At 48.4% G+C, this 22,792-nt stretch overlaps 8 protein-coding genes across 8 annotated transcripts; 3 read left to right on the top strand and 5 right to left on the bottom strand.

The window, feature by feature from the left end:
- Nucleotides 1-276: 276 nt before the first annotated feature.
- On the bottom strand, nucleotides 277-2,312 carry FPRO_03230 (uncharacterized protein; the record flags this gene model as incomplete). Its single annotated transcript, XM_031226580.1, has 4 exons — nucleotides 277-885; nucleotides 934-1,221; nucleotides 1,274-1,587; nucleotides 1,961-2,312. 4 exons carry the CDS (start codon nucleotides 2,310-2,312, stop codon nucleotides 277-279), a joined length of 1,563 nt encoding a protein of 520 aa, XP_031077103.1.
- Nucleotides 2,313-6,174: 3,862 nt separating this feature from the next.
- FPRO_03231 (uncharacterized protein) lies at nucleotides 6,175-6,698 on the bottom strand (the record flags this gene model as incomplete). Its single annotated transcript, XM_031226579.1, has 3 exons — nucleotides 6,175-6,365; nucleotides 6,407-6,519; nucleotides 6,598-6,698. The coding sequence occupies 3 exons, from the start codon at nucleotides 6,696-6,698 to the stop codon at nucleotides 6,175-6,177; spliced, it is 405 nt and encodes a 134-aa protein (XP_031077102.1).
- Nucleotides 6,699-7,797: 1,099 nt separating this feature from the next.
- FPRO_03232 (uncharacterized protein) lies at nucleotides 7,798-8,505 on the top strand (the record flags this gene model as incomplete). The annotated part of the gene is made up of 1 exon (XM_031226578.1): nucleotides 7,798-8,505. The coding sequence occupies one exon, from the start codon at nucleotides 7,798-7,800 to the stop codon at nucleotides 8,503-8,505; it is 708 nt and encodes a 235-aa protein (XP_031077101.1).
- Nucleotides 8,506-9,723: 1,218 nt separating this feature from the next.
- FPRO_03233 (uncharacterized protein) lies at nucleotides 9,724-11,050 on the top strand (the record flags this gene model as incomplete). Its single annotated transcript, XM_031226577.1, has 2 exons — nucleotides 9,724-9,915; nucleotides 9,965-11,050. The coding sequence occupies 2 exons, from the start codon at nucleotides 9,724-9,726 to the stop codon at nucleotides 11,048-11,050; spliced, it is 1,278 nt and encodes a 425-aa protein (XP_031077100.1).
- A 444-nt stretch (nucleotides 11,051-11,494) lies between these two features.
- FPRO_03234 (uncharacterized protein) lies at nucleotides 11,495-14,185 on the bottom strand (the record flags this gene model as incomplete). Its single annotated transcript, XM_031226576.1, has 1 exon — nucleotides 11,495-14,185. The coding sequence occupies one exon, from the start codon at nucleotides 14,183-14,185 to the stop codon at nucleotides 11,495-11,497; it is 2,691 nt and encodes an 896-aa protein (XP_031077099.1).
- A 501-nt stretch (nucleotides 14,186-14,686) lies between these two features.
- FPRO_03235 (putative Altered inheritance of mitochondria protein 31, mitochondrial) lies at nucleotides 14,687-15,474 on the top strand (the record flags this gene model as incomplete). Its single annotated transcript, XM_031226575.1, has 3 exons — nucleotides 14,687-14,745; nucleotides 14,803-14,873; nucleotides 14,930-15,474. 3 exons carry the CDS (start codon nucleotides 14,687-14,689, stop codon nucleotides 15,472-15,474), a joined length of 675 nt encoding a protein of 224 aa, XP_031077098.1.
- A 286-nt stretch (nucleotides 15,475-15,760) lies between these two features.
- On the bottom strand, nucleotides 15,761-17,663 carry FPRO_03236 (putative Restriction of telomere capping protein 5; the record flags this gene model as incomplete). Its single annotated transcript, XM_031226574.1, has 2 exons — nucleotides 15,761-17,521; nucleotides 17,598-17,663. 2 exons carry the CDS (start codon nucleotides 17,661-17,663, stop codon nucleotides 15,761-15,763), a joined length of 1,827 nt encoding a protein of 608 aa, XP_031077097.1.
- A 598-nt stretch (nucleotides 17,664-18,261) lies between these two features.
- FPRO_03237 (uncharacterized protein) lies at nucleotides 18,262-22,151 on the bottom strand (the record flags this gene model as incomplete). The annotated part of the gene is made up of 2 exons (XM_031226573.1): nucleotides 18,262-18,647; nucleotides 18,701-22,151. 2 exons carry the CDS (start codon nucleotides 22,149-22,151, stop codon nucleotides 18,262-18,264), a joined length of 3,837 nt encoding a protein of 1,278 aa, XP_031077096.1.
- Nucleotides 22,152-22,792: the final 641 nt, after the last annotated feature.

Below are 22,792 nucleotides of genomic sequence, written 5' to 3'. Positions count from 1 at the left end.
TCATTGCAAAGAAGCAATCGTCGTCTCTAATGGCGGCCGTCTATTTTTCAGCGGAGCTCTCCAATGCAGACCCAACGAGGTTCCTGGCCTCGGTTGTTTTTCGTTAGCTTCCATCTACCAGTCGTTATGATCAAGACAGCGGGTGAGATATCTTCCTCCCATAAATGCAAGCCCAAACATAAAATAAAAGTTTCAAAAAGTTTCAAAAATGCGAGCATCACTCGGATGTGGAACGAGAAAAATGCCGTTAAACTAACTCCCAACACATAGCTTCGTCTAGTCGACCTGCTTCTCGCAGCCAATACGACCTAACAACTCCTTTCGATCACTGTGGCCAGGGAGGCTGACTCCTGAGCTGCTGGCTTGTTTCTTAACACCTGATCGTCGCTCCCAGTTTCGGAGGTCGAGCTCTTCGACGCCAACCTCCTCCTCCAGGGGCTGTGCCTCTTCGTACACAAACTCCTCTTCCTCCTCCTCTTCGCCACCCTCATCATCACTTCGGACATCTTCAGCATCGCCTCCCTTCAGGACTTTGATGATGACGCGAACGATCATGGTAAACCAGCCGATGGTGATGACTTGGAGGAAGAGGAGGGGAGCAAGGAAACTCCACTTGATGGTCTCATTATAACAAACAAGGCCTTCAGGGTTGATGAAAGGGTCGACTAGATATTTCCAGCCGGCTGGAGGGTCGATGGGACCAACCATATTCTCGTTGTTGCCCTTGAAGCAACCAGTGGGCATGATCCGGGGAGTATCTGAGTAGATGGACCAGCAGACCGCAATGTATAGGACATGGCGGGCAATGAACCACGAAACAACAAAGAGGCCGAACATGACATCACAGACTTTCTTGAAGCCGCAATACTTGAGGCACTTGGCGAGCTGCACTGAGTTAGCAGGTAGACTGACAAGTAATACGAAGAAGCTTACGGGGAGGAATAGATCAACAACGTCCATGATAACCAGGATGAAGTTACCGACACGGGTGTGGTGGTAAGTGTAGCAGGCGAAGATAAGAGCGGTGGTGACAATGTGATGGGTAAACATCTGCCAATGGTCCTTACGGCGCTCCTCAATGTTAATAACAATCATCTGCTGCAGCCAGAAAGCCCACTGGCAGAGGAGATAGGCCTTCATCAGACCGTCGAGCTCGCGGTTGGGCCAGTCGGTCCAGAGATTCTCCATGCTCATGTAATGAGGGGAAGTACAATAAATGTACTATAAGACGTCAGCACATGCTTCTCACGTCTTTAAGTAATATCAAACTTACCACGCCCCAAGGCCAGAAAACAGTATAGTACACCATAAGCCAAGCTTGCTCGCTGAATCGGGTCAGGTTTTTGCGGTTGCTGATGCCTTGGAGTCGACCAATGGGTGCAAGAACGTATTCCATGGTGGCGGCGCGAAGACCGGTGAAGAGAATAACGCAGAAGGTGATGAAATAGGCATCGTCGTAACCGATGCGATACTGGCCGGATTGAGAGCTGTAGTAGCTGAGGTGGAAGAATTTGTGGGTGTGTTCTCGAGCTTTGGGGATAAAAGTCTGGGCGAGGAAGATGAGCGCGAGGAGGTTGAAAGAGAGGCCTAAAATGGAAACCAGCTGTCAGCTTGAGTTCGGCAGAACAAAATAAGATGGCCAAATCAGTGCACACACGGACGCACACCAGCAAGCGATCAACCTGTCAAGTCATGGGAGCGAGGCGTTTAGGTAGCGTAGCGTAGCAGGAAAGGACCCTAAGAGGCCTGGGATGGTACTGTAGGGATGCCGTGCCACGCGGGGTGCTGCTGAGGTGCGACACCCTCCTATTCCCAAAGTGCCATTAACCAGGGACAAGTCTGGATTTTGACTCGACACCCTTGGCAGTTGACACCCCCACGACAACGACATGTACGTCGCCCGTTCGCTCGCAATCCATGATCGGCGGCAGGAAAAAGAGGAGGCTGGAGAGTAACGTACCGATTTGGTTCTCGACAAACCAGCGCGAGAGATGCTTCCAGGTGCTCTCCTCCTTGCGCTTAAGTCGGCGGACGAGCACTGTCTTGTTCCCGGCAGTCTGCATGTAGAGTGGCCCGTTCATGTTGGGCGTGCTGTTGTCCTTCTTGAGTCGTGGTCGCGGGGCAGCAGTGGTTGGTGAAGTGGGATTGGTGGTGCTGCTCAAGGCTGCATTGGGGCCTGTAGCCTCGTCTGTTGTTGTAATGACAGTCACATCTTGTCTAATCACTGTCTCCTCGACAGCTGTCTCGTTGCTGGCGACAGAAGGTCCGGGAACGATCTTGTCCTCGACCTGCATGACTGGGTGGTCGCTCATTGTTGAGCGCCCGCGGCACAAAAGATGTATTCTCGTGCAGTTTTCGCTTCGTCTCGTGTAAGAGGATGCTGTGTCCTTTGTCTTATCTTTAGACCAGGTCCGTGGTAGGGAGGCGTTGAGCTGTGGCTGGCTGCTGCTGCTGTGGGTGGAAGGAGGGAGGGAGGGGTCCGCGGGTCGGAGTCGGAGGCCACAAAAAGATGGAAATTTGGGGGAGAGCAAGAGACTCTTCAATCAACGAATTGAGTTGAGTTGAGTTGAGTTGTGTTGGTAGAGACCAAATCAGATCAGATAATGTACCTGAGCTCTGAATTCTTTCTCGTAACGTGGAGAGGAAACTTTCGGTTGAACGATATAGCGATGCAAGGTTCAATCGAGATCCAAATCAAATCAAATCAAAGGAAAAAAAGTTAAGCAAAGATTCCCCTGTCGCTTGTCGCTTTTCGAGGTCGCGCGCAGCTAATCAGATGTCGAGTAAAAGCCGTTGGAGTTTACCAAAGGCCTTCGTTCTCAACAAGCAAAACTGAATGCAATGAACAGCGAATGCAATACAATGCAATGCCTCAAGGTAACGAATATGGAGGAGGAGAATGAGTAGGAGTTGGAGGAGAGGAGAAAGGGAGGAGGAAAAGAAAAGTTCCAGGTTCGGGCAGCCAAAGGAACTTCAGAGAATGGGATCCCGATGAATTTTGAACCCCCCGAGAATTAACTTGAGAACTGCCCGGGCTAAGAGGAGAGGAGAGGCTCGTAGGGGGTAGTCTAGGTAGTAGGTAGCGCACTGCACTACCATCCATGGTAGCGGGGGTAGGTATTTACAGGGAGTAGGTAGAGTAGGTAGGCAGGCCAGTTCCAGCTCCAGTGTCAGTGCCAGGGTGTCCACCTTCACTGTACGTACCTACCTTTCTCTCCACCAGCTGCAGAGCTGTTGAGAGGAGGGAGAACCTCAGTGCCCCACCTCATGAAAGCGGTGAGCAAGAGATGCAGCTGGACTGCATTGGCACTGGATCTGATCTGAGATTGTTTGATAGAGGACGTGTTGCTGTTCAAAAACTATTAAATGCAAATATAAAACATAAAATATATTATAGGGGAGCATAGGACTAAATAGAGTCTCAATTGCCTCAGTTAGATAGACGAGAGTTCAGTAGAGTTATGGGAAGTGTCGTATTATTGCCTCGCAGCGACAAGAGAACAGATCCTCCATGAATCGATCATCTTGGTTCTCCTTTTGATCATCAATATTTCAGCACATCATTCACTGCAGCCGGCGTTTGTTCCTCTCCTCATCCCTGCATCAGCCAGAGCATCGATATCCATTCAAGCAATTCCGTTCCGAATAAGAATAAGGTGGATGGATGTCACCCTCCACCAGCAGAAACAAACAAATTGTATTAATCATATACCACGTAACTTAGGTTAGTGCCCAGGTTACCACTGTCTGTCCTGTCCAGGCCTCATTCCAAGGAAATTTCGAGATTCTAGATGGCCCCTAGCTCCAGGGGTCCAGCCAGCCACCGTTACTCAAAGCTTTCCATTTCGTTGAGACGGAGAATAAACCAATGAGAAGGTACCATTCTCGCGTCCCCTTAAGGTATAATTTATTCAGACTTGCCCCTCTCTTGACTTATCTTGTTCTTCTTATTGACAGCCAAGGTTTCTTAAGCTTTTAGCTTGACTAGTACATAGCTAGCACCCTACCTAATCTGAGGCGAGGATCTCTCTTGGTTCAATACCCGAGTTTACCCCTATTCCAGTGCCAGTTACATCCACATGCGGGACAGCGGCGGCTCGCTCCCGTAAAACCCTAGTTTTTCGCATTGGTTAAGTTTGGTGGGAAGCGAAAAGTCAGAAAATCAAACAGGCACGGCCACTCGAATTTTATGCGTCCAAGATGTCCTTCTCGTGTGGTTTTATAGATAGATGCGCACCATGTACGCTTCTGCAAGTCAAGCAAGCTGTTAACTTAGGCCCCTTGGGAGGAATGGATGGAACCCAAAGGCCCTTGTCAGGTCGCTCATTGATTGACTTATCCCCCGCTATGGAGCCTGTTCTGCCGTTGGCTGCTTCAGAACCAGCATTTTCTAAGCTGATGATGATTTCCTCGGAATCGATTGGTCAATTAATGTGGTGGACTTCATGCAACCTCGGTACGGAAGCACGGGCTGCAATTGAGCTGGATGATTTGACTCTTTAAACTCTGCCCTTGTCACTCACTTGTATTCACAGATTGCCAGTTGAGTCAGTAACTTGTAGCGAGCTGCATGATACACCACTCTCTCGCTAGTGACGAACAAGAGAGCTCCTTGGAACCTCGACGAAGCCTTTCACATAGGTTAGTACTGTATGCACATGCAGCCCGCGTTACTTGGAGCATCAACATCTCGATCCACAGTCGAAGTCTCCTCCACCGTCTTTTTAACACGAGACGGATCAATGGGCACTGTTTCAAGCTATCTTGCATACCCCTCCTTGGGGGAGTCAAGAAAACTTCGAATTTATATCTTAAGCTACAAGACAGAAACAGGTAATTTTAGTATAACTTGATAGGTACTTAACCTCGTTTTTTTTTTTTTTTTTTGATACCTCATATACTAGTCGAAGGTTTTCTTGCTGCCTGAAGCACTATTATCGCAATCACCAAGATTCTTCCAGCCTTGTCTACCCGTGGCTGAGATATAGCTGATATACGCCATATGTAGCCAATTCTCACAACCCAGTGATTGCGTCTAATAACTGCTCTATGACAGTGAACCCCCGTGATCTGATCTCTGTTTCACCTGCCGACTACAACTCAAACGACTCGGACATAAAGCTGCACTCTTGTGGAGTTGTACCCCACATGCGCATATCTAGCCTCCCAAATTAAGCTACAGATCGCTTGTTAGCCATGACATGTTTCTATAAAAGTCGATATGAGATTCGGCATCGGAGTTGTTCACTCCGCAATCTATCCGCTGACCACTTTTGAGCAAACTCCCAGTTGGTCATGCAAAACTACACTAATGATTGCCATGTGCTGAATTTATAGTTTTTAGCTTTGCATGCCATTGCAGCTATATCACAAGCATTCATCCCTTCATCTCAGATGGCCGTTCTAAGAATGAGGTAGAAGCTTCCCTTAAGGCACAGAATAATCCAAACTTCTCATAGTCTATGGCAGTCAGGCAATCTTTTCCTAATTTCGGGGTCTTGGTTGGAGAGCCCGGATGTTCAATATCTCCTTCTAAGTTATGGAGTCGTGAGCTGTCTATACTAGGTAGGTAAGAGTTGAGCTGGCTCAGAGAAGGAAGATAAGCCATTTGCCGGTAATCACAGTAAAGCCCCTTCTTCATCACCTTCATCTGCTGAGAGTTCGACATCCGAAAGACAGCAGCGTGTGGTTCTTGAGTTAGTATAAGTCTATCGTCTTTTAAACTCGCAGGTGGCCAGCGTTTGTCAACGCAGTATGGCCATTCGTCTTCTTTTCCTTTTATAGCTTTTGGCAGTCATGGAGAGTATGAAAACTGCCCTGGGTTAGCCTGCTTCCTCTAATAGAGATAAGCTATAACATAATCGCAATTAAAGGCCCCCATTCCAGATCAGATCAAAAGTATCTTGGAAGCAAGAAAGCATATAAACCACAGAGTTGGCCTCTGCAATGCACTAATCGACTCGCGAACCCTTTGACTCGCCAAGGAAGCTCACTATTCTGTCGTTGTCGCTGTGTGTTGGATTAGCCCGGCTGTTATCAGCGGTTTGTGGGTGTTGGCATAATAGAGCCCTCTCTCTTACAGACATGGATTGCACTCGTCGTCCGGAAGTAGCTAAATGTCAATGCTGGTTTACTAAATATGGACTTACAAGGCATGAGGATGGTCTGAGAATATCACATAATCGAGGTCGAGTCCCTCATCCAACTAGAACTTTCACATCTCTGGCTGATCCTCGAGATACTCAGATCATTGACGATCCTCAGATCATTGACGATCCTCAGGACGACCCGATGATCAAGTGACATATCCATGTTTACAAACAACAAATACACCAGTGGTCGTTGGTGGTGATCTCGTAGGGGATCTAGCCGCCCCAGAGCAGTTGCAAAAGCTCTAATAACTTACTGTCATACGAGCTTGAAAACTCGTAAACTCGATCTTTATCCACCGAAATCTCGGCAGCCTGCAAGATATTCTTTTTGGATAAATGATATCTCCACCATATTCTGCGTTTCTTTCTGTTTCGTGGGTAAGTCAGCGGCATTTTGTAAACAGCAAAGGTGAGTGAGGTTGTCCAGAGACCATCATTGACTTACCTCGAGAGTCCATGAACGAGGCATTCTAGTTGAAGGATCAAATGTATTGTATTGATCAGCCACCTTCTCCACGTCTTCTTGTAACTTGTGATTCTTGACATTGTCTGTACCTTGTCAGTAACTGCTTCCTTCAACTCGTCAATCTCAGTGTAGACATCAGCAGCGTTACGTCTCGTCTATCGGGCCAGAGGCGGCCGATGCTCTCTGAAATAGTATATTTGTTTTTTAGGCCCGTTCGTGCTTCTTGCTCCCTCGCTTTCACATTACTTTCCCTTGCCAATCTTCACTGCTGCCTAGGATCACATAGTTCTTGATACCATTGGGAAATGAGGTTTTGTGTGCAGAGCTCGAGTTGCAGATGGGCGAGATCGAATCGAGAATAAGCGACAAGCTGTTTCGTGAACTAGTGTCTTGATCATTATATCGAGCTGATACACCGTTTGTGAAGACAAGTCTCTTCACCTTTGATCAAAGTCGAGCATCTACTGCATTTGCCGCCATATCTACTGAGGCATTGCTGTCTAATTAATACATAATTATATTATTTTGTTTCTGTAAAACCACCATCGCTATACTGAATACAGACTGACTTTATAATTAATGCTTTTTCAACTCGAGACAAGCTGTCATGTCGTTCTTTGAAGGCCAAGCTCAACCCTGACCTTTTTGCTCCATGCGCAAGACAGAGACATCAACTTGCATTCATCATCTCAGGGTTAATGGCCGAAGTAAAATTTTCGATCCGAGGTGCTTGTATTTGACTTAGGCCAAGGATTTGGTGTACACAAAAGCTATCATAAGTTCTGTCATCAGTATCTTGTGTTTCTTCTAGGATTAGAAGTTTTATCTTTATACTATTTTTACATGTAGTAAAAGTAAGAGTGGTACAACCAAATGGTCAAATAAATATATCTGCATCAGTTGATCTGATTCAGCAACTTCAACATTGCTGTTTAACAAAGTGTCAAGAGCGGATAGAACGATACCAGTCATCTCTGCGACTACCCTATTCGAAGCTTCAATTACATCTATCTGACATCCAATGCTTTCCATTATTTCATTGGTCATATTGATAGCAACCTACCTAATGCCCCACTAATCACCATCCCGCCATTACTTCTTCTGCCACTCTAGGTCACCATCAATGATTCAACTTCAAACTTGTTCATCAACTTTTCTACACATTTGGCAAACTTCTCAATGGATCCACCAACTCTTAATTTTAGTCAGGCCTTGAGCCTTGTAACGCTGTTTGAAGACGAAATATCTCGATGGGATGCAGTCACCTCCCGCAATACCCATGCGGATGGTTTCTTTGTCTATGCAGTTCGCACTACCAAGATATTCTGTCGACCAATATGTAAAGCCCGTCTTCCCCGCCGAGCAAACGTCTCATTCTTCGCCAATGGCTACGATGCCCAGAAAGCTGGCTTCCGCCCTTGCAAACGCTGTAAGCCCGAAGTAGCAGGGTTCATGCCAGAGGAAACAGCCGTACGAAAGATCCGGGCGTTTGTGCAACAACAAACAGAGAAACAAGGCGACGTGGAAGTTAGACTCAGCCTCAGCCAGATGGCGAGGCAGACTGGGTTGTCCAAGTGGCACTTTCATCGAGTGTTTAAGAAATGTGTTGGTGTGACACCAGCAGAGTATCTGAGAAAACAAAGACAAGGTCAAGGCGTCCCGAGCTTGCTGGAAAATGGAGAAACAAATTGGATTGACAAACTGGACTTCGAAACCCTTGTCCAAGAAGACTTTGACTTTGCTTCTTGGGATGAATCTGTGGTTGGCTCAGGGTATGCAACTACAGAAACACCATCAACAACTCTCAGTGGCAGTGGCAGTGGCAGTCCATGGTCTATCGAGGAATTCTTGGTATGGCCAGAAGAGAACAAAACGACGCTTGAGTAATGATTTCATATCCTGCTGGTCCTTCAACGTGGACTCGTTGGGCTCGCGTTGCCAGTTCTCTATGATACATGGAGCAACTACGCTTCAAAAGCAATGGCTAAAGCTGATGATAAACACAAACATCGTCACAGACTGGCGGCGCTTTGCACGGACATTTCTGGGGGTCTTGAACGTGTTGTTTCTGTTGACCAAAATTGGACGGCGTGGGTGGTTTCGGTAGCGTTTCACATCTACAACACATTTGGCTGAACTATTTACAAGGATGCCCAAGCGAGCCTCAACCGAAACCCCAAAATCACGGCAACCATCTGTGCCGGTCGCAGTCTGTGCATGACGATGGTATCGACTAGGCAATTTCCAACTGGAATTGTGTTGGATGACTGAAAAAATGTTAGCTTGACAGCTTGACCAGACAACTGAGTTGCGGTATTCTCCAGTCCTTGCGCGATACCTTTGGTGCATTAAGAGGCTATCAATACCAACACAATTCAACGATTCTACCAATTACCAACGGATCACTTTTTGAGGCTCTATCTCAGTCTTGAACCTCTTTTGATGGCAGCCGCCCATTCAGCTATTTACTACTTGAGATACTATCTGGTGCGACAAAGGACTCGGGATTTCCGTATCCGAGACCTGCGATGCCTCGGAACCACGGAGGAGACTTTTCGCGACACATGCCTGTCACTTGGCCATGGCCAAGACGCTTGGAAACTATAGGCTGTTCAGTTAAGAACCTATAGTCTAGACTCTATTCTTCACCAGCAACACTAAACAGCGAGACGCCAACCCCAACCCAGGCGTCTAGTCAACCCCGGGAGAACCTCAAGATGGAAACGGCGCCTACTGATATGGGTTCGTCAAACAATATCGTAGCAGGTCATGTATGATCGCCGTAACGGGGTTCAGTCTGGTTGTCAAGTTGCATTGATTCAAGCTTATTCAAATTTAACTACTCGATAATGTTGAGAGAAACATCTATATAAGTGAGACGATCTGTCATCCAGAGTTAGAGTTTCCCTTTGATCATCATCATCACTCACACAAGCCTCTTCTCCTTCCCTTCTCCTTTGCTTCTTTCTGCTGTTCTGTGAACGCATTCGCTTCGACCACTCCTTCGAGTTCAATACCTTCTTTTTGCACCGCTGGTTGGTTGCTTTGATACTCTTTGTCAACCTTCCAACTTGTCACTATCACTTAATCTATACAAAATTCGTCATGGCTTTCTCAAAGTCTATCATTCTTGCAGCTCTGCTGGCCTACGCCGAGGCCCGATTCGGTCAAGAGCAGGAGCCTGTTGCTGCTGTCCAGGCACTTGGTGATGCTGGATTCGGTGACCCTGGTGTCGCTGCTACTATCGCTGGCAGCATCCCTGGCGCTTTGCTCGCAGCTGCTAGTCCTTGTGACAAGGTATGGTGTACTGAGATATCTTGAAATCACATCAACTAACATCCTCCAGCTTACTATCGCCGATCAGATGATCACCGAGTTGGGAACTGACCAGCAAGTTCTCGATGCAGCCATTGGCCTTGTTGCAGCTGAGACCAATTTCAACCCTTCAGCTGTTGACAGACCTTTCGTCTGCGCTGACCCCAGCCTACCAGCTACAGCTGCGCTTCGCGGCATTGTCCCTCTCGTTGACCCTGCTGTTGACGGTGCAGCCACTGAGAATGCCAACTCGGCAACCTCGGTTACAACTCCTTTCGATGCTGCTGGCCTATCACAGGCTGAGGTGATGATTGCTCAGGGATTCAGTACTTTCACAGCCGTTGGTGCTAACGGCGACCAAGTCGAGCTTGATGGCCAAGACGGCGCTGCCGCTGGCGGTGCCGGTCAAGACGATGGCCAGGATGATGGTACTGGTGCGGATGCTGGAGCTGGTAATGGAGGAGCTGCCAACAATGGCACTGCTCCCGCTGATGGCCAGCAGGGCAACAATGGCTCCGATAACGCCCAGGATGGAAACAACGCAAATGACGATGAGGATTGTGAAGAGGATGACAGCAACAACGGCAACAACAACAATAATGGAAACAATGGTAACAACAACAACAATGGCAATGCCAACAACAACGGAAATGGAAACCAGAACAACCAGGGTGGAAACAATGGCAACAACGATAATGCCCAGGATGGTCAGGATGATGCTGCAGATGACAACAATGCTGGAAATGGTGCTGGTGACGGTGGAAACGCTGGAGGCAATGCTGGCGGCAACGCTGGCGCTCTCGACTTCGGGGTCTGCCAGCCTACCATGGCTCGCGTTGGTGGCCTCAACGGTCGCCCAGCTGACGAATTCACCTTCATTCCCCAGGATCCTCTCATTGCTGAAGGCCAGCAGGAGGCTCTAAACCCCAACATCATTACCAACCGTATCTGTGACCAGCTCACCAACGTGTGTGACGCTAGTGCTGATGCTGTGGCTGCTTGTGAGGATGCTCAGGCTCAGATTGAGGCTTTGGGAACACGGGATCAAAGCACCGCTGACACATGGAACGCCCTACTTGGCTTCGACGGTGTTGATTCTACTCAGCAGCAGGTTTGAGAAGAGGCTGTGAGAGATGATCGATCGATGGGTGCATGCTGGTCATGGGGCGTGGAATAGGGGGCTCGACTTGAGCAAACATATACGAGTAGTAGTTCAGCGTTGATTTAATACGAACTCGATTGCTAATAATCATATTTTATCTGTTGTGTGTCATTTCGCTGTGTAATGTTGTAAGCTATGTTGTATCTGCTGGAAACGAGCAGTCATGCAACATCAGGCATAGTGGTAGCAAATATCATGCATACCTGCTATCATATGCACGCTGTCGTATGCAAGATATGCGCCAATTCCATTCCTTTCGTTATTTTACATGAAAGCTTTCAGTCGCGATGCAGAAACTCCCCGAAATACACGAATGTAAAAGGATAAAACACCGACGCAAGCATGCATTCACTATGGAGCCCTGTCAGGAGGAGTTTGAAAGCGGGATCGATGCTGTGCCTAGGGAATACAAAAGTCTATCCAGCTTCCGAGATAATCGAGTCTGTTGCCTTGGTGCTCCTGACTCTTGTAGATGGCCTCAAACTCGTCAAAGCTTAGCTTACCCCACCCTCCTCTTTTGATCGCCTGGGCCTCAGCAAGACTTAGGCGTTTCCAGTGTCGCAGCATGTCTGATGTGGGAGGGCTATCGATGTCATCCTCTTCTCTGGGTACGTCGTCCTCGGACGTGTCTGGTAAAGGCTGCGTAATGGGGTAGAATACGTAAGCCGGAGAGGTAGGGACATCTTCGAGTGTGTTGGGCCGGAATTGTGGAAGAGTGGGATCTTGTTCTTCGTCTTCGGAAACTGGCATGGTTGTCTCAGTTTCTGACCCTGAAACGGGCTCTTCCGTTCCATCCTCGTGGATGATTTCAACCGTAGTATCAATTTCGACGGCATTTCGTCCTTCTGGCAAAGCAATAGTATATCCAGTTTCGGACAAGAGCTCCTCAAGAGTCTTGTCAGTGGCGGATCTAACCTTGGAATCACCCCGACTCGTAGGTTTGGACTTATCATCATCGCCAAGCTCGATGGTGTCTAGTACGTCTTTGTACTTTGCCCGTTGTTCTTTGGTTTCAGCTGCTTGCACAGCAAGGTCCTCGGCTGGCTTAAAAATGGTATCAAGCAACTCATTAAATGCTTGCTGAGTGACCTGGTAAAGAATCTCCTTGCCAGCATCTCGCTCAGCGTGCGGTATTCTCCATCGCGGCACGTGCTCAGAAGCACTGCTAGGAGAAGTCGTTTTATCATGATCCTCGTCATCGGTGAGATTTCCGTTGGCGAATCTCACCTTTGAACTAGTCGGTGTCGTTGTCGAGTCGTTTTCTTCGTCGTCACTAGAGGCTTCATCCATCTGGCGAAGATCCACCAGAATATCTTCACTGCCTGCCCAGTCATCAGGGGCAAGACCCCCTTCTTCCTCATCGAGGTAGAACTGCCGCCTCTTCCATCGCTCATGTAGTTGATGGCGCGCCATGTCTCTTTTGCGCTTGTCCAGTCTAGGAGCCCTGCTGCGATCCTTGGCAATGGTCTCGGCTCTGATCTCACTTTCCGTTCGTGACGGACCTCCTGTATCGTCTTCTTCATGGGTTCCGTTCATGCCATCTGCAGGTCTGTCACCATCAACGCCCTCATCCTCATCATCTGTAGGCTCCTCAATCTCAGGATTCAGAGTCTCCATTATGAGGCCTGGAAGCTCCTCCAAGGTGGATGCTGGTTCCAATAGCGTAACCCAATAAGTACGATCGGTCTCACTGCCACTCAAACGGCGGACTGTTCTCCAGTTGCTATCTGTGTCGTTTCTAGTTATGAACTGCCTCCTGGACCGGAATCGATGGTCGGTTTCACAAGCAAACAGGTTTGTTAGAATGTCGCCACGAGCTGCTGTGTCGCCGCGATCTGGCGCAACAACGTGCTCGTGCCCATCGGAAATATCCACACTACCGTCTCGTTGATATGTCTTGCCCTCGTGCCGAAACTGTCCTTCACCCGGAGGAACTCGACCCTCACGTCCAAATAAACTGCTCAGTGGTTGACGGCTGGTAACGAGCTGCTGAGCTTCGCTGCTGGCGAGTAGCTGATCCTGAAGGCCGTCTAAAATATCTTTGTGCATCTGCTTGTATAGAACATAATACGCACGGAACATGCGCAAAAAGTCTTTGCGATCAACATATCCATCGCCATCCAGATCGTAGCCAGAGAATATCTTTCGCAGTTTATCCTTTCGCTTTCTGTATGATAATCCATGGAGAAATTCCGTGAAGCCAATCAAGTCATCGTTGTTAGAGTCGTAAAAGGAGAACATGCGATCGTGGATAAGATTTGGTGCTGCATGACGGGAGCCTCCTGTAGGAACAAGGCACCGCTCGAATGTCTTGCGATCCATTGCGACACACAACTCATCGGGATCATCTCTCCATTCCGAGTTGGCCATAAAAGTCCACTGTTCCCAGAAAGCCTCCAACTCTGGGCGTTCGAATCCTGTATCTTGTGACAGCTTGGGTATCAAACTGCGGGGCAGAGCCCGTCTGCAAGTGTCTGGGTCCCCGGTATACCAAACTTGCTGCATTTGTCGCGGACCGAACGGCGGTGCTGGGATTCGGATTTTGTAAAAGATATGAGTCTTGATGTGAACTCCCTGGGCTTCGCAAGTTTCGCAAAGATCAAAGTCGGCACAGTTTGCGCAGCGGTAACGGACCCCGCGAATGGGAACCATGCCACATGAATTACATTGGCAGCCTCTGTGAACGCATCCATTTCTGCGAGCATTGTCCTCTGAAACGCGAAAGAGAAGGGTGACGATGTTGTGGCCAGTTCGTTGATTAGAAGGAAAACCGCTGGGGTCGTTCCACCACTCGTCCCCGCCATCAACTATGGTCTCTCCATCGCCGAGGGGCTGAACTGGATCAATATTGGCGTTTTCGTCACCCGGAGCCTCGGATGAGGAACTCGAGCCATCCTCGTTTCTCCGATTGCGGCGTTGACGTCGTACTGCGTTGCTCCTGTGTAGGCCACCACCGGGCAGAGACTCGAAACTTTGCGACCGGACCTGATATGCATAGTATCCGGCCGAGAGTGCGGCCACAGCAGAAACTACGGCCACAGCCAGTCGCGGCCGGGTAATACTCTCGACGGAAGGCGTCGGCAACCACATCGTGGGCTATATCATGGATATTGCATGATGCTGAATCTAGGCGTGTCAGGGGAAGTTGAAGGCTGTATGTAGAGTCGGTCGACGGTGATCGTCAAGGGTTAGATCGGATCGGATTCGCGTCTGTCGTCGTTTCTGTTCGGTAGCGAGGTAGAGTAGGTTTGCAAGGCAATATCAGAATGAATAACAAATCTGTTGTCTGTTTTCGATGATGACAAAGCTACGGATACATTGCATCCCAATAAGCTCATTAATGCGATCAGAGCTGTGAAGTTTCAGTGGAGCAGCAGCTAGGCCGAACACGGATAGGCCGATCGATTGGATGGATGCTGCTTGCCCGGACTCGGCCGGGGGGGCGTTGGACAAGGTACGTACCTTGGTTACTTGTGAAAAGTGATGATGCTTGTACAGATCCATCTAATGCGATCGTAAATCCTCAGCCCACTTCCTCACGAATTCAACTTCACCTCCATTCTGTACCAGCAATTAGGCTTAAAAAACACAATGGCTGATGCTCCCCCCTCCCTCCCGGGCCCTATGCCCTCGTCCTTTGACGGCGACCAGTATGCTTCAATTCCAGCTTGCTATACCGTGCACTCCCCGCTCATGCGATAGTCCAGGGAACTTCAGAATGAAAGACCAATGCAAAAGGTCCTCCGCAAGATCAAGGAGGAGCCATTGATTCCCCTCGGTACAGAAAACATCTCGGAACTATTTGCCGCGCGGGACAGCTTCTAATAGCTATAGGAATGGGTCTGACCACTCTCGCCTTTATCAATGCCTACCGAGCCCTCCGTCGTGGCGATTCAAAACAGGCGAACCGCATGTTCCGAGCCCGAGTTGCAGCACAGGGTTTCACCGTTTTCGCCATGCTTGCCGGCAGCATGTATTACCAGAAAGACCGCGAGAAGAGCAAGGAGCTCCGCCAGCTCCAGGAGCAGAAGGATGCTGAAGAAAAGCGACAAAAGTGGATTCGTGAGCTTGAAGCCCGAGACGAGGAGGAAAAGGCCATGCGTGCGAGACTCGAGAAGAAGAGACAACAGGTCCAAGCCCAGCGGGCTGGGGAGGCCAACGTAACTACAGAATCGCAACCCGAAGGCACCGAGGCTTCCAGTAATGGAGGTATTCTGAGCCGCATTGGCTTGTGGCCACAGGGCAGTAAGGAAGAGAGGAAGGATGATGACAAAGCCGCCGTAGAAGCTGTCGAGGACGAGAACAGCGCAAAGAAGAAGAAGAATCCCAAGAGTTCTCTGGGCGATCTTGGCGAAATTATCTCAAAGAGGAAGGACTGAGAACAAAGAATGTACATTAGGAGCAATTTGTCATGATGGAGGTTTGTATAAAAGTTTCGCATGCTAATTTGTGGCAGAAAGATATTGTGTACGATAGACAACGGGCGGTACCTTCGAGTACAGCATGGCTCTACTCCCAAACTACTAAGGCAAATGTTAAGGATTCTTTATGGTTGTTGAGCTTGAAGACTGTGAAGTTTCAAGATAGGCAGTTGTTAAAGCAATGCGCTATCCAGGCTTTAAGAATATGCATTGCCTAGTAATGCTCAAATTCTTAGGAGTTGCTTCATGTCATAGATCCTCCACTTCGGTTTCCTCCAATTAACCCCGCCATCTCAAGCAATGCCCGGTCAGCCTCGATATCGCCATTTCCGAGATTGATCTTGCGGCGAGCTTCAGCCTCCCGCTCCTCCCAGGCCCATTTCTCGGCTTGGGCTTGTGCTTCTTTATCACCACCACAGCCCCAAACTTCGAGACTCTCGATCTGGAATCGGTCCTGGAAATCATATTTTCTCACCACACTCGAGTGAAATGCACCTCCTCGAGATGTAAAATCGTGGTTGAAGACTGCAAACTCGAACGAGTCGTCAAGTAATAATGATACAGGGCCTAAACGTAACATGTCGGCCTTTCTGTGAGCTTGAGATGGGTGTGGATGAGGGCAACCGAACGACATCATGGGATGGTGCGCTGGTGCTTTTGTGAAAGTGACATAGTCCTTGTTGATAGTTGATGCCGGAAAGACATCGTGAATTGGTTCGAGTTGAAATAGAGTTGTCTCTGAATCGCCGAAGCATTCCCGGTGGGTGTGTTTCCAGGGTTCACGAACGTAGACACCAAAAGTGAGCCGATCCGATTTGCTACCATGAGGGAACCGCTTCGGGGGCAAGGATGCCGCGAAACTGCTTTCCTGACCACCCTCCGGCTCATCTCCCAGCCGTGTTCCGCTCACCAAGAGCAATGTTGGAGCTTGCCAGTTGAAAACCTTCGTCTGGAAACTTCCCATGGAGAAGCCGGCATCATTGCCCGAGTATAGGAGCCTCACTCGCCGAAAGAGATCTGTTCCAGGGAGGAAAAATGAGATCTGGGACAATGTGTTCTGATTAAGTATCTCGCCCGTGTCGGTCAAAAGAGGCTGTGCTACTTTTTGAGATGAAGTAGTAGCGGGGGTATCATTTTGATGTTTGGAGAAATCTAGATTTTGCGAGAAAAGGAAACGCTCAAAGAGACCATTGAATCCACGAAAAAGATGAGGGCAAATCACAGGGATGATGGTTCTGAAGTGGTTGTACTTGATGCCAGTTGAGGTTTCGGCATTAACGAAGGAGGCAAGAATGCTTTCAGCGGCGCCACGGAGGCCCTCGAGTTCTTGTCCAACAACACGGCTTGAATACATCGAGAGGCTTTCCTGAGGATCAAGCGGGGCGGCAAGGAGAAGCAGCATGATAAGTTTTCGGAAATTGTCAGTTGGGATCGTTGCACCATGAAAGACTGGCGCATGGCCCTGGTCCACGGCATCCTTGATGTCAAGCAATTCAAAGGCTGTCAATACGAGGTCGTCGTCCTCACCGTCTTCATCTTCGTCGCCAGCTGCATCAACCGCAAAACCAGCCATACGGGGCGTTGCCTTCTCTTTGTCGTCTTTGGACTCGATAGGTGCGATATGTGGCGTGTCTGGATGGGCTCCTGCTTCTGATATTTTACGATCAAAGACAGCCAAGCTCTTGAACAGTAGTTTGGTCCTATCTGAAGAGCCCCGCGCCAATACGGTTCGGTAGCGCTCAGTCATGATGACGACCACCATAATCATCCGCTGAAACTCCAGGACTACAGGTGCATCTTGAAGAAATGGAAAAGCACCGATATAGGATACCATTTGGAAAATAACTGGAGAGGTGCCGAGAATGTCTGGTATTTCCAGGTACCGGGCGATAGTATCCTCTTTCAGGTATTTGACAGAGTCCTGCTGATCCGCAAGGCTCTTGAAAACATCTCTGAGTGAGTATAGTTCAAGAGAGGTGAAACATTTCTTCATAAACTTCTCCGTCTATGAGCTCGTGTTAGCGGTATTTCAGAACTGGTTCTGGTAACGTATGATAGATGGATGGACAGGAGGAGCTCACAAGTTGTTGGGTTAGCTCTTCATGCGACCGCCGCTGCGGATGCTCATCCGAAAGATTCTGACCCATTTTGCAAAGGCCACTGCGTTTGCATCACTCTGATACTAACAATCAATGATGACGATATGAAAAATGTGAAGTTGAGGGTGTCTAAGCTAAGTTAAGGTAGACGACTTCATGACATTCCAGACACTGAGTGAGGTGAGGTGAGGTGAGGTAAGGTGGGTGAATTGCATTGCTGACACGCAAGGTACGTACACGCACACTTAGGTACTGGAACCTAGGTAGGTAGGTACGTAATGATTCGCTCCTTCCCCTGTCCTGTCGCTCATTCTCGTCCAATTAGATCCAATCTAATGTGCCAAGCAATGACGGTGTCTTGAAGTGATCGACTTGATTGACACGTGAAATCGGCGGCATCGTTGGCCCGGACTTTTATGGCTTCTAGGTATCACGCAATTTGAAGCTATTCCCAGAAACCAAGATCAATGAAACTGAACCAGGTCTCGAAACAGATATACTTGTATGTATTCATTATCTAAGGCAGGGGTGTCTAGATACCGACTTGGGTCCAGTAAAAATCCCCGCAAACAAAACTAATCGAGTACCTTTGCTTCTCGTATGTCAATCTGAACAACTCCGACTTGAGTACCCCTTCACACCGTTCTCAGTTTCCTTCTTTCTCCTTCTTAGGGCCCCAGGCGTCCTCAAGCTCGCTGACGAACTCATCGCACCATCCGTTCTCTTTTGTCTTTTCGAGCTTGTCCTTCATTTTCTGCTCAGCCTCGGTAAGCTTCCTACCATCAGTGCCCTTACTCCGGAGATCATCACCTGATTGGCCCGCCTTGTCCAGGGCTGACCCGAGAAGTTTGTTTATAACTTCAGAGTGCTTGATATCATCCTTTCCTTGCTCTGCGTTCTTCATCCTCTTGACCCCCCAATACTTCGTGACCTTGTCCAAGAGTCTGCCCTTCAGCTCCTTGGCCTCCAAAAACTCATCCCTGGTGAATTCGTCGAAGTCGAGGCTCTTGGCGATTCCAGGCGCACTTCCTTCTTGATAGATTCTAGCTTCAGTTCTTCATTCTTTGGCTTGGGGAATTCCTTACCAACAAGCTTGAGAAGTTCTTGGTATTGAGGAGTACCGACACTCTTGGAGACAGCCTCGTTGAGTTTCTCGAGGAGATCAGTGTTCGGCTTAGATGCGTTGATGAACTCACGGGCGAGTGACTGGTCCAGCCCAAGCCTTCTCGCCAGGGCCTGGCGCTCGTATTTGTCCAACTTAAGCACACGTTCCAGTTCCTTCTCGGTAAGCTGGTGTACAGATCGCTTCCGTATCTTGTCTTTCCTCGCTTTGTTATTTCCCTTGACTGCCAGATGCTTCAGCGACTTGACAACATCTTCATATTTAGGGTCTAATTGAACTCGGATCCACTCCTCGTTCAGTCGCTCCAGATTTTCACCTGTAAACTTTTTGGTCTTGACGAACCATTTTGCCAGGTCTTCAGGCATTCCAATCTTCTTGGCTACTTCACGGCGATGCAATTTAGGCATATTCGCTAACACCGCTAGCTGCTGTTCAGTGAGCCTTTGCGGCTCATCGGCCTCGACCTTCTCCTTGGGCTTGGCCACCTTCTCCTTCTCGTCGTCTGTCAGGGTTATGAGTTCGTCCTTGGTATTCTCGTCCTGACCCTTAGATCGCTTGGACTTGGTGTTGAACTCTTGAAGGATCTTCTTATATTTAGGATCCTTGTGAATACGGGCATACTCCCAGTTGATTTTGTGAATCATCGCTTGGTCGAGCTTTCCACAATCTACAAACTCATCTGTGAGTTTCGCGGGAAGATCGAGTTTCTCTGCCAAGAAGCGGCGTAGGATTGGATCCATGGCTTCGATCTTCTTCAGCATCTCATTGGGGATCTTGGGCGGTGGTGGGTTTGGGGCTGCTCGCTTCCCATTAGACTTGAGCTTCTCAAGGATCTTCTTATATTTGGGGTTCTTCGCAATACGTTCGTACTCCTTCTCAAGCTTCCTGATAAGACCAGGAGATAGCTTTCCCTCTTTTATAAACTCTTTCTTGAGTTCCGGGCCAAAATCAAGTTGGTCGGCAGCTAAGGTACGCATCATAGGAGGCATAGCCTCGATCTTTGCGAGCATCTCTGGGGTGAGCACAGAAGCAGATCTCTTTCTGTTGTGAAACTTGCGTTCTGTGTTGAGGTACTTGATGAAAGGTGCGTATTTGGGGTCGTCGACGATGCGAGCATACATGACATTGAGCTTGGTAATCAGCTTGGGGGTGCAATCCTGAAACTCGCCGAACTCCTTTCTGGTCTGAGAATCTAGAGGCAGGCCCATTGCGATTCTCTTTCGGTCCTGTGGCGAAAGGGCTTCCAGGTTGAGGATTTGAGTGGTGTTGAGCTTGGGTACAAGGTTACTAGATCTTTTGATGTGAGTTTCAAGACGAGACTGGTGATCTTTGTATGCCTTCGTTTCATCTTCGTGGTCCTTATGATGTCCGGACTTTGGGAAGTAATTGATGGGCTTGCGATCCATCTTCACTCTTTGATAAAATGGACCACGCTCGTTATCATCGTCGTGATTGTGCTTAGATTGCTCCTCGAATTGGTGTTTCGGTTTGTTGTAAGGGTAGTAGTCCTCTGATTTCTTAGAGTCCCCATGGTGCTCAGCCTCTTGATGGTTATGATGAGGCTTGGGTCTCTTAGCATGCTCATTATCCTTGTCATGATGATGATGATGATGATGATGATGATGGTGATGATGATCCGGCTTCTCATTATGAAGAGTTGGCTTGTGCTGCGAGACGCGATCCTTGATCACTTTGATATAATTCTTCTCATCGTCATCTTTATCGTTGATTTTCTTCTCGTACTGGGAAATGGGCTTATTATGTGAGTATTGACCCTTCTTCGAGTCCTCATGGTCATGATAATAGGCGTTCTGCTTTTTGGCGTGATGTGAGTCCACCTCCTCATGGTTATAGCCAGGCTCATAGTGAGAGGAACTGTCTTGGCTCAACTTGGCATGCTTCTTGTTGTCATCATGCTTGTACTCGGCATGCTCTTTGTATGGATATGAAGGCCTCTTATGAGAATGGTGCTTTTTCTCGGACTCATGGTGCGAGTCATGATCGTCTTCGGATGGGTGAGTCTTCTTGAGGTGGTGTTTAGGGGCCTCCTTCTTGGCAAGAAGGTCGGCGAGGGATTCGATGATTCTTCGCAGTGCATCATTCTTCTCCTTCTCTGCTTGATCAGACTTCTCGTGTCCATTCTTGGGCTTATCGCCATCGTGAGTGTTCTGGTTGTCGGGGTAGCGATTGTCGTGAGGGCTAGGTCTGCCCTTATCAGAGTAAACGTGAGAAGGATAAGACTTGTACTGATGGGATGGCTTTTTGGAAGAGCCATGACTGCCATTTTCCTTTTTTAAGAGCGGGCCGATCAGCTCGAGAATCTTCTTGGTAACTTGTACAACAGGCGTGTGGCGGTGCCCTTGAGTCTGGTTGCGGCCTTTGCTTGACTGGGGATACTTCTTCTCACTTCCAAAGTGACCCTTGTCGTGACCATCATGGTTCTTAGACTCAACATTCTTATGGTGGGACTTTGGAAAGGAATGGTGCTCCTTTGTTGGCTCCTTGTGTTTCTGTTCGCCATCATGCTTATACTTGTGATCCTTCGTTTCATGAGTCGACTCCTCCGAGCTCACATGAAAGATTTTGATAAGTTCTGCGTCGCCATGGCCATGCTTCTTGTCGGAATTATGGTAAATCTTGTAGGTTGGAGCATGAATGTTGATGTCGATATCGCGCTTGACATCCATTCCATTTCGATGAATAAAGTTGTACATTTTGCCATCCCTCGAGTTGGTCTGTTCCTTCTTGTCTTCCTTGACCTGTTTCTCTCCATTCCTGTGCTTGTTGTAGCGCTTGGGGGTCTCCAGCACAATGTTTTCGAAAGGTAATTTCTGCTTGGTTTCCTTTTTAATTTTCTCCACGGCATCCTCTAGCGATTTCGACTTGTCGTCGGACTTGGGAGTCTCCCGCGCATGATCTTTGAGCCGTGGGAATTCCTCCTCGTGCTTCTTCTTGGCCTTCTTGAACTCTTCTGTTGGGAAGATGAGTTTGGGTTTCTCCTTTTTATTCTTATTCTTATCCTCATCCTTGTCGTCATCTTCTTCATCATGTTGCTTCTTCTTGAAGTCATGGGAGTGATGTTCCTTATGACCATCATCATCATTTTTATGCTTCTCCTTTGCTTTTTGAGGCTGGTTACTATGCTCTTCCCTGCCATCGTCATCGTCATCATCATCGGTGTCGTCGTCGTCATGCTTCTTCTCTTCATGATGATGCTTGTGGTCCTTGACCCCAAAGTATCGGTGTGAAGTGATCTTGGTGATTGTTTCATAGCCGTGAAACTCCTTCTCGTCGGGTTCGGCATCATTGTGCTTGTGTTGTGTCAATGCCTTCTTCATATCATCATTGGGGAGGACCAAGGCCAAGCCCATCGATGCCTGGAGGGCAACGAGGATGGTGTCGGCCAATTTCATGATCACCGACTCTTATGCAAATAGTATGTGGCCAAGGTAGACTAAAGATGATAGAGAGGGTCGCAACCGAACTTATGTTTCAAGCTTAGAAGAAAGAACAAGTGGTAATGATGGGGAAAGGAGCATCCTACTTATACTTACAGAGGAGCCAGATATTCCTCGTGATCAACCTTGGGTAAACTTCCTGTCCCCCTCTTTCTATAGCATCATTGCCATCATAGACAGCTATTAGCATGGCTGGGCGTAAATTGAGACTCGTCTGGAGACAAGTGAGAGACGCCTCCTGCCGCTCATACACATATGGCTGAGGACGCCGAAACCTATCAACCGAGGGGGTTCGACATCGTACGGTGTCTCCTCATTGTATAAGTTCATCAAGCCATATCGATGACTTCTACTGTCGCAGCTTTCCTAACCATAGTTTGGCAAATAGTAAAGGGCACTGCATGGTTGTTGATTGTATGCCTGGTTTGCTTAGCTAGGGAATCACGACAACAAGTATCATTTTTCTTTCTACCGAGAAACCTATAACTATGGTGAGGTCCAAACTATCTGGTTGATACGCTTGGCTGAGACAACAGGTCAGAGGTATGCCTATGGATGCACCTTTTCGGTCTCGGAACTATCAAGCTCTAAGTTCA

Source organism: Fusarium proliferatum (genome assembly GCF_900067095.1).
Source record: "Fusarium proliferatum ET1 genome assembly, contig: FPRO_scaffold002, whole genome shotgun sequence".
Taxonomy (NCBI): domain Eukaryota; kingdom Fungi; phylum Ascomycota; class Sordariomycetes; order Hypocreales; family Nectriaceae; genus Fusarium; species Fusarium proliferatum.
Note: the sequence above shows the minus strand (reverse complement) of the source record. Positions and strands in the feature narration are given on the sequence as shown.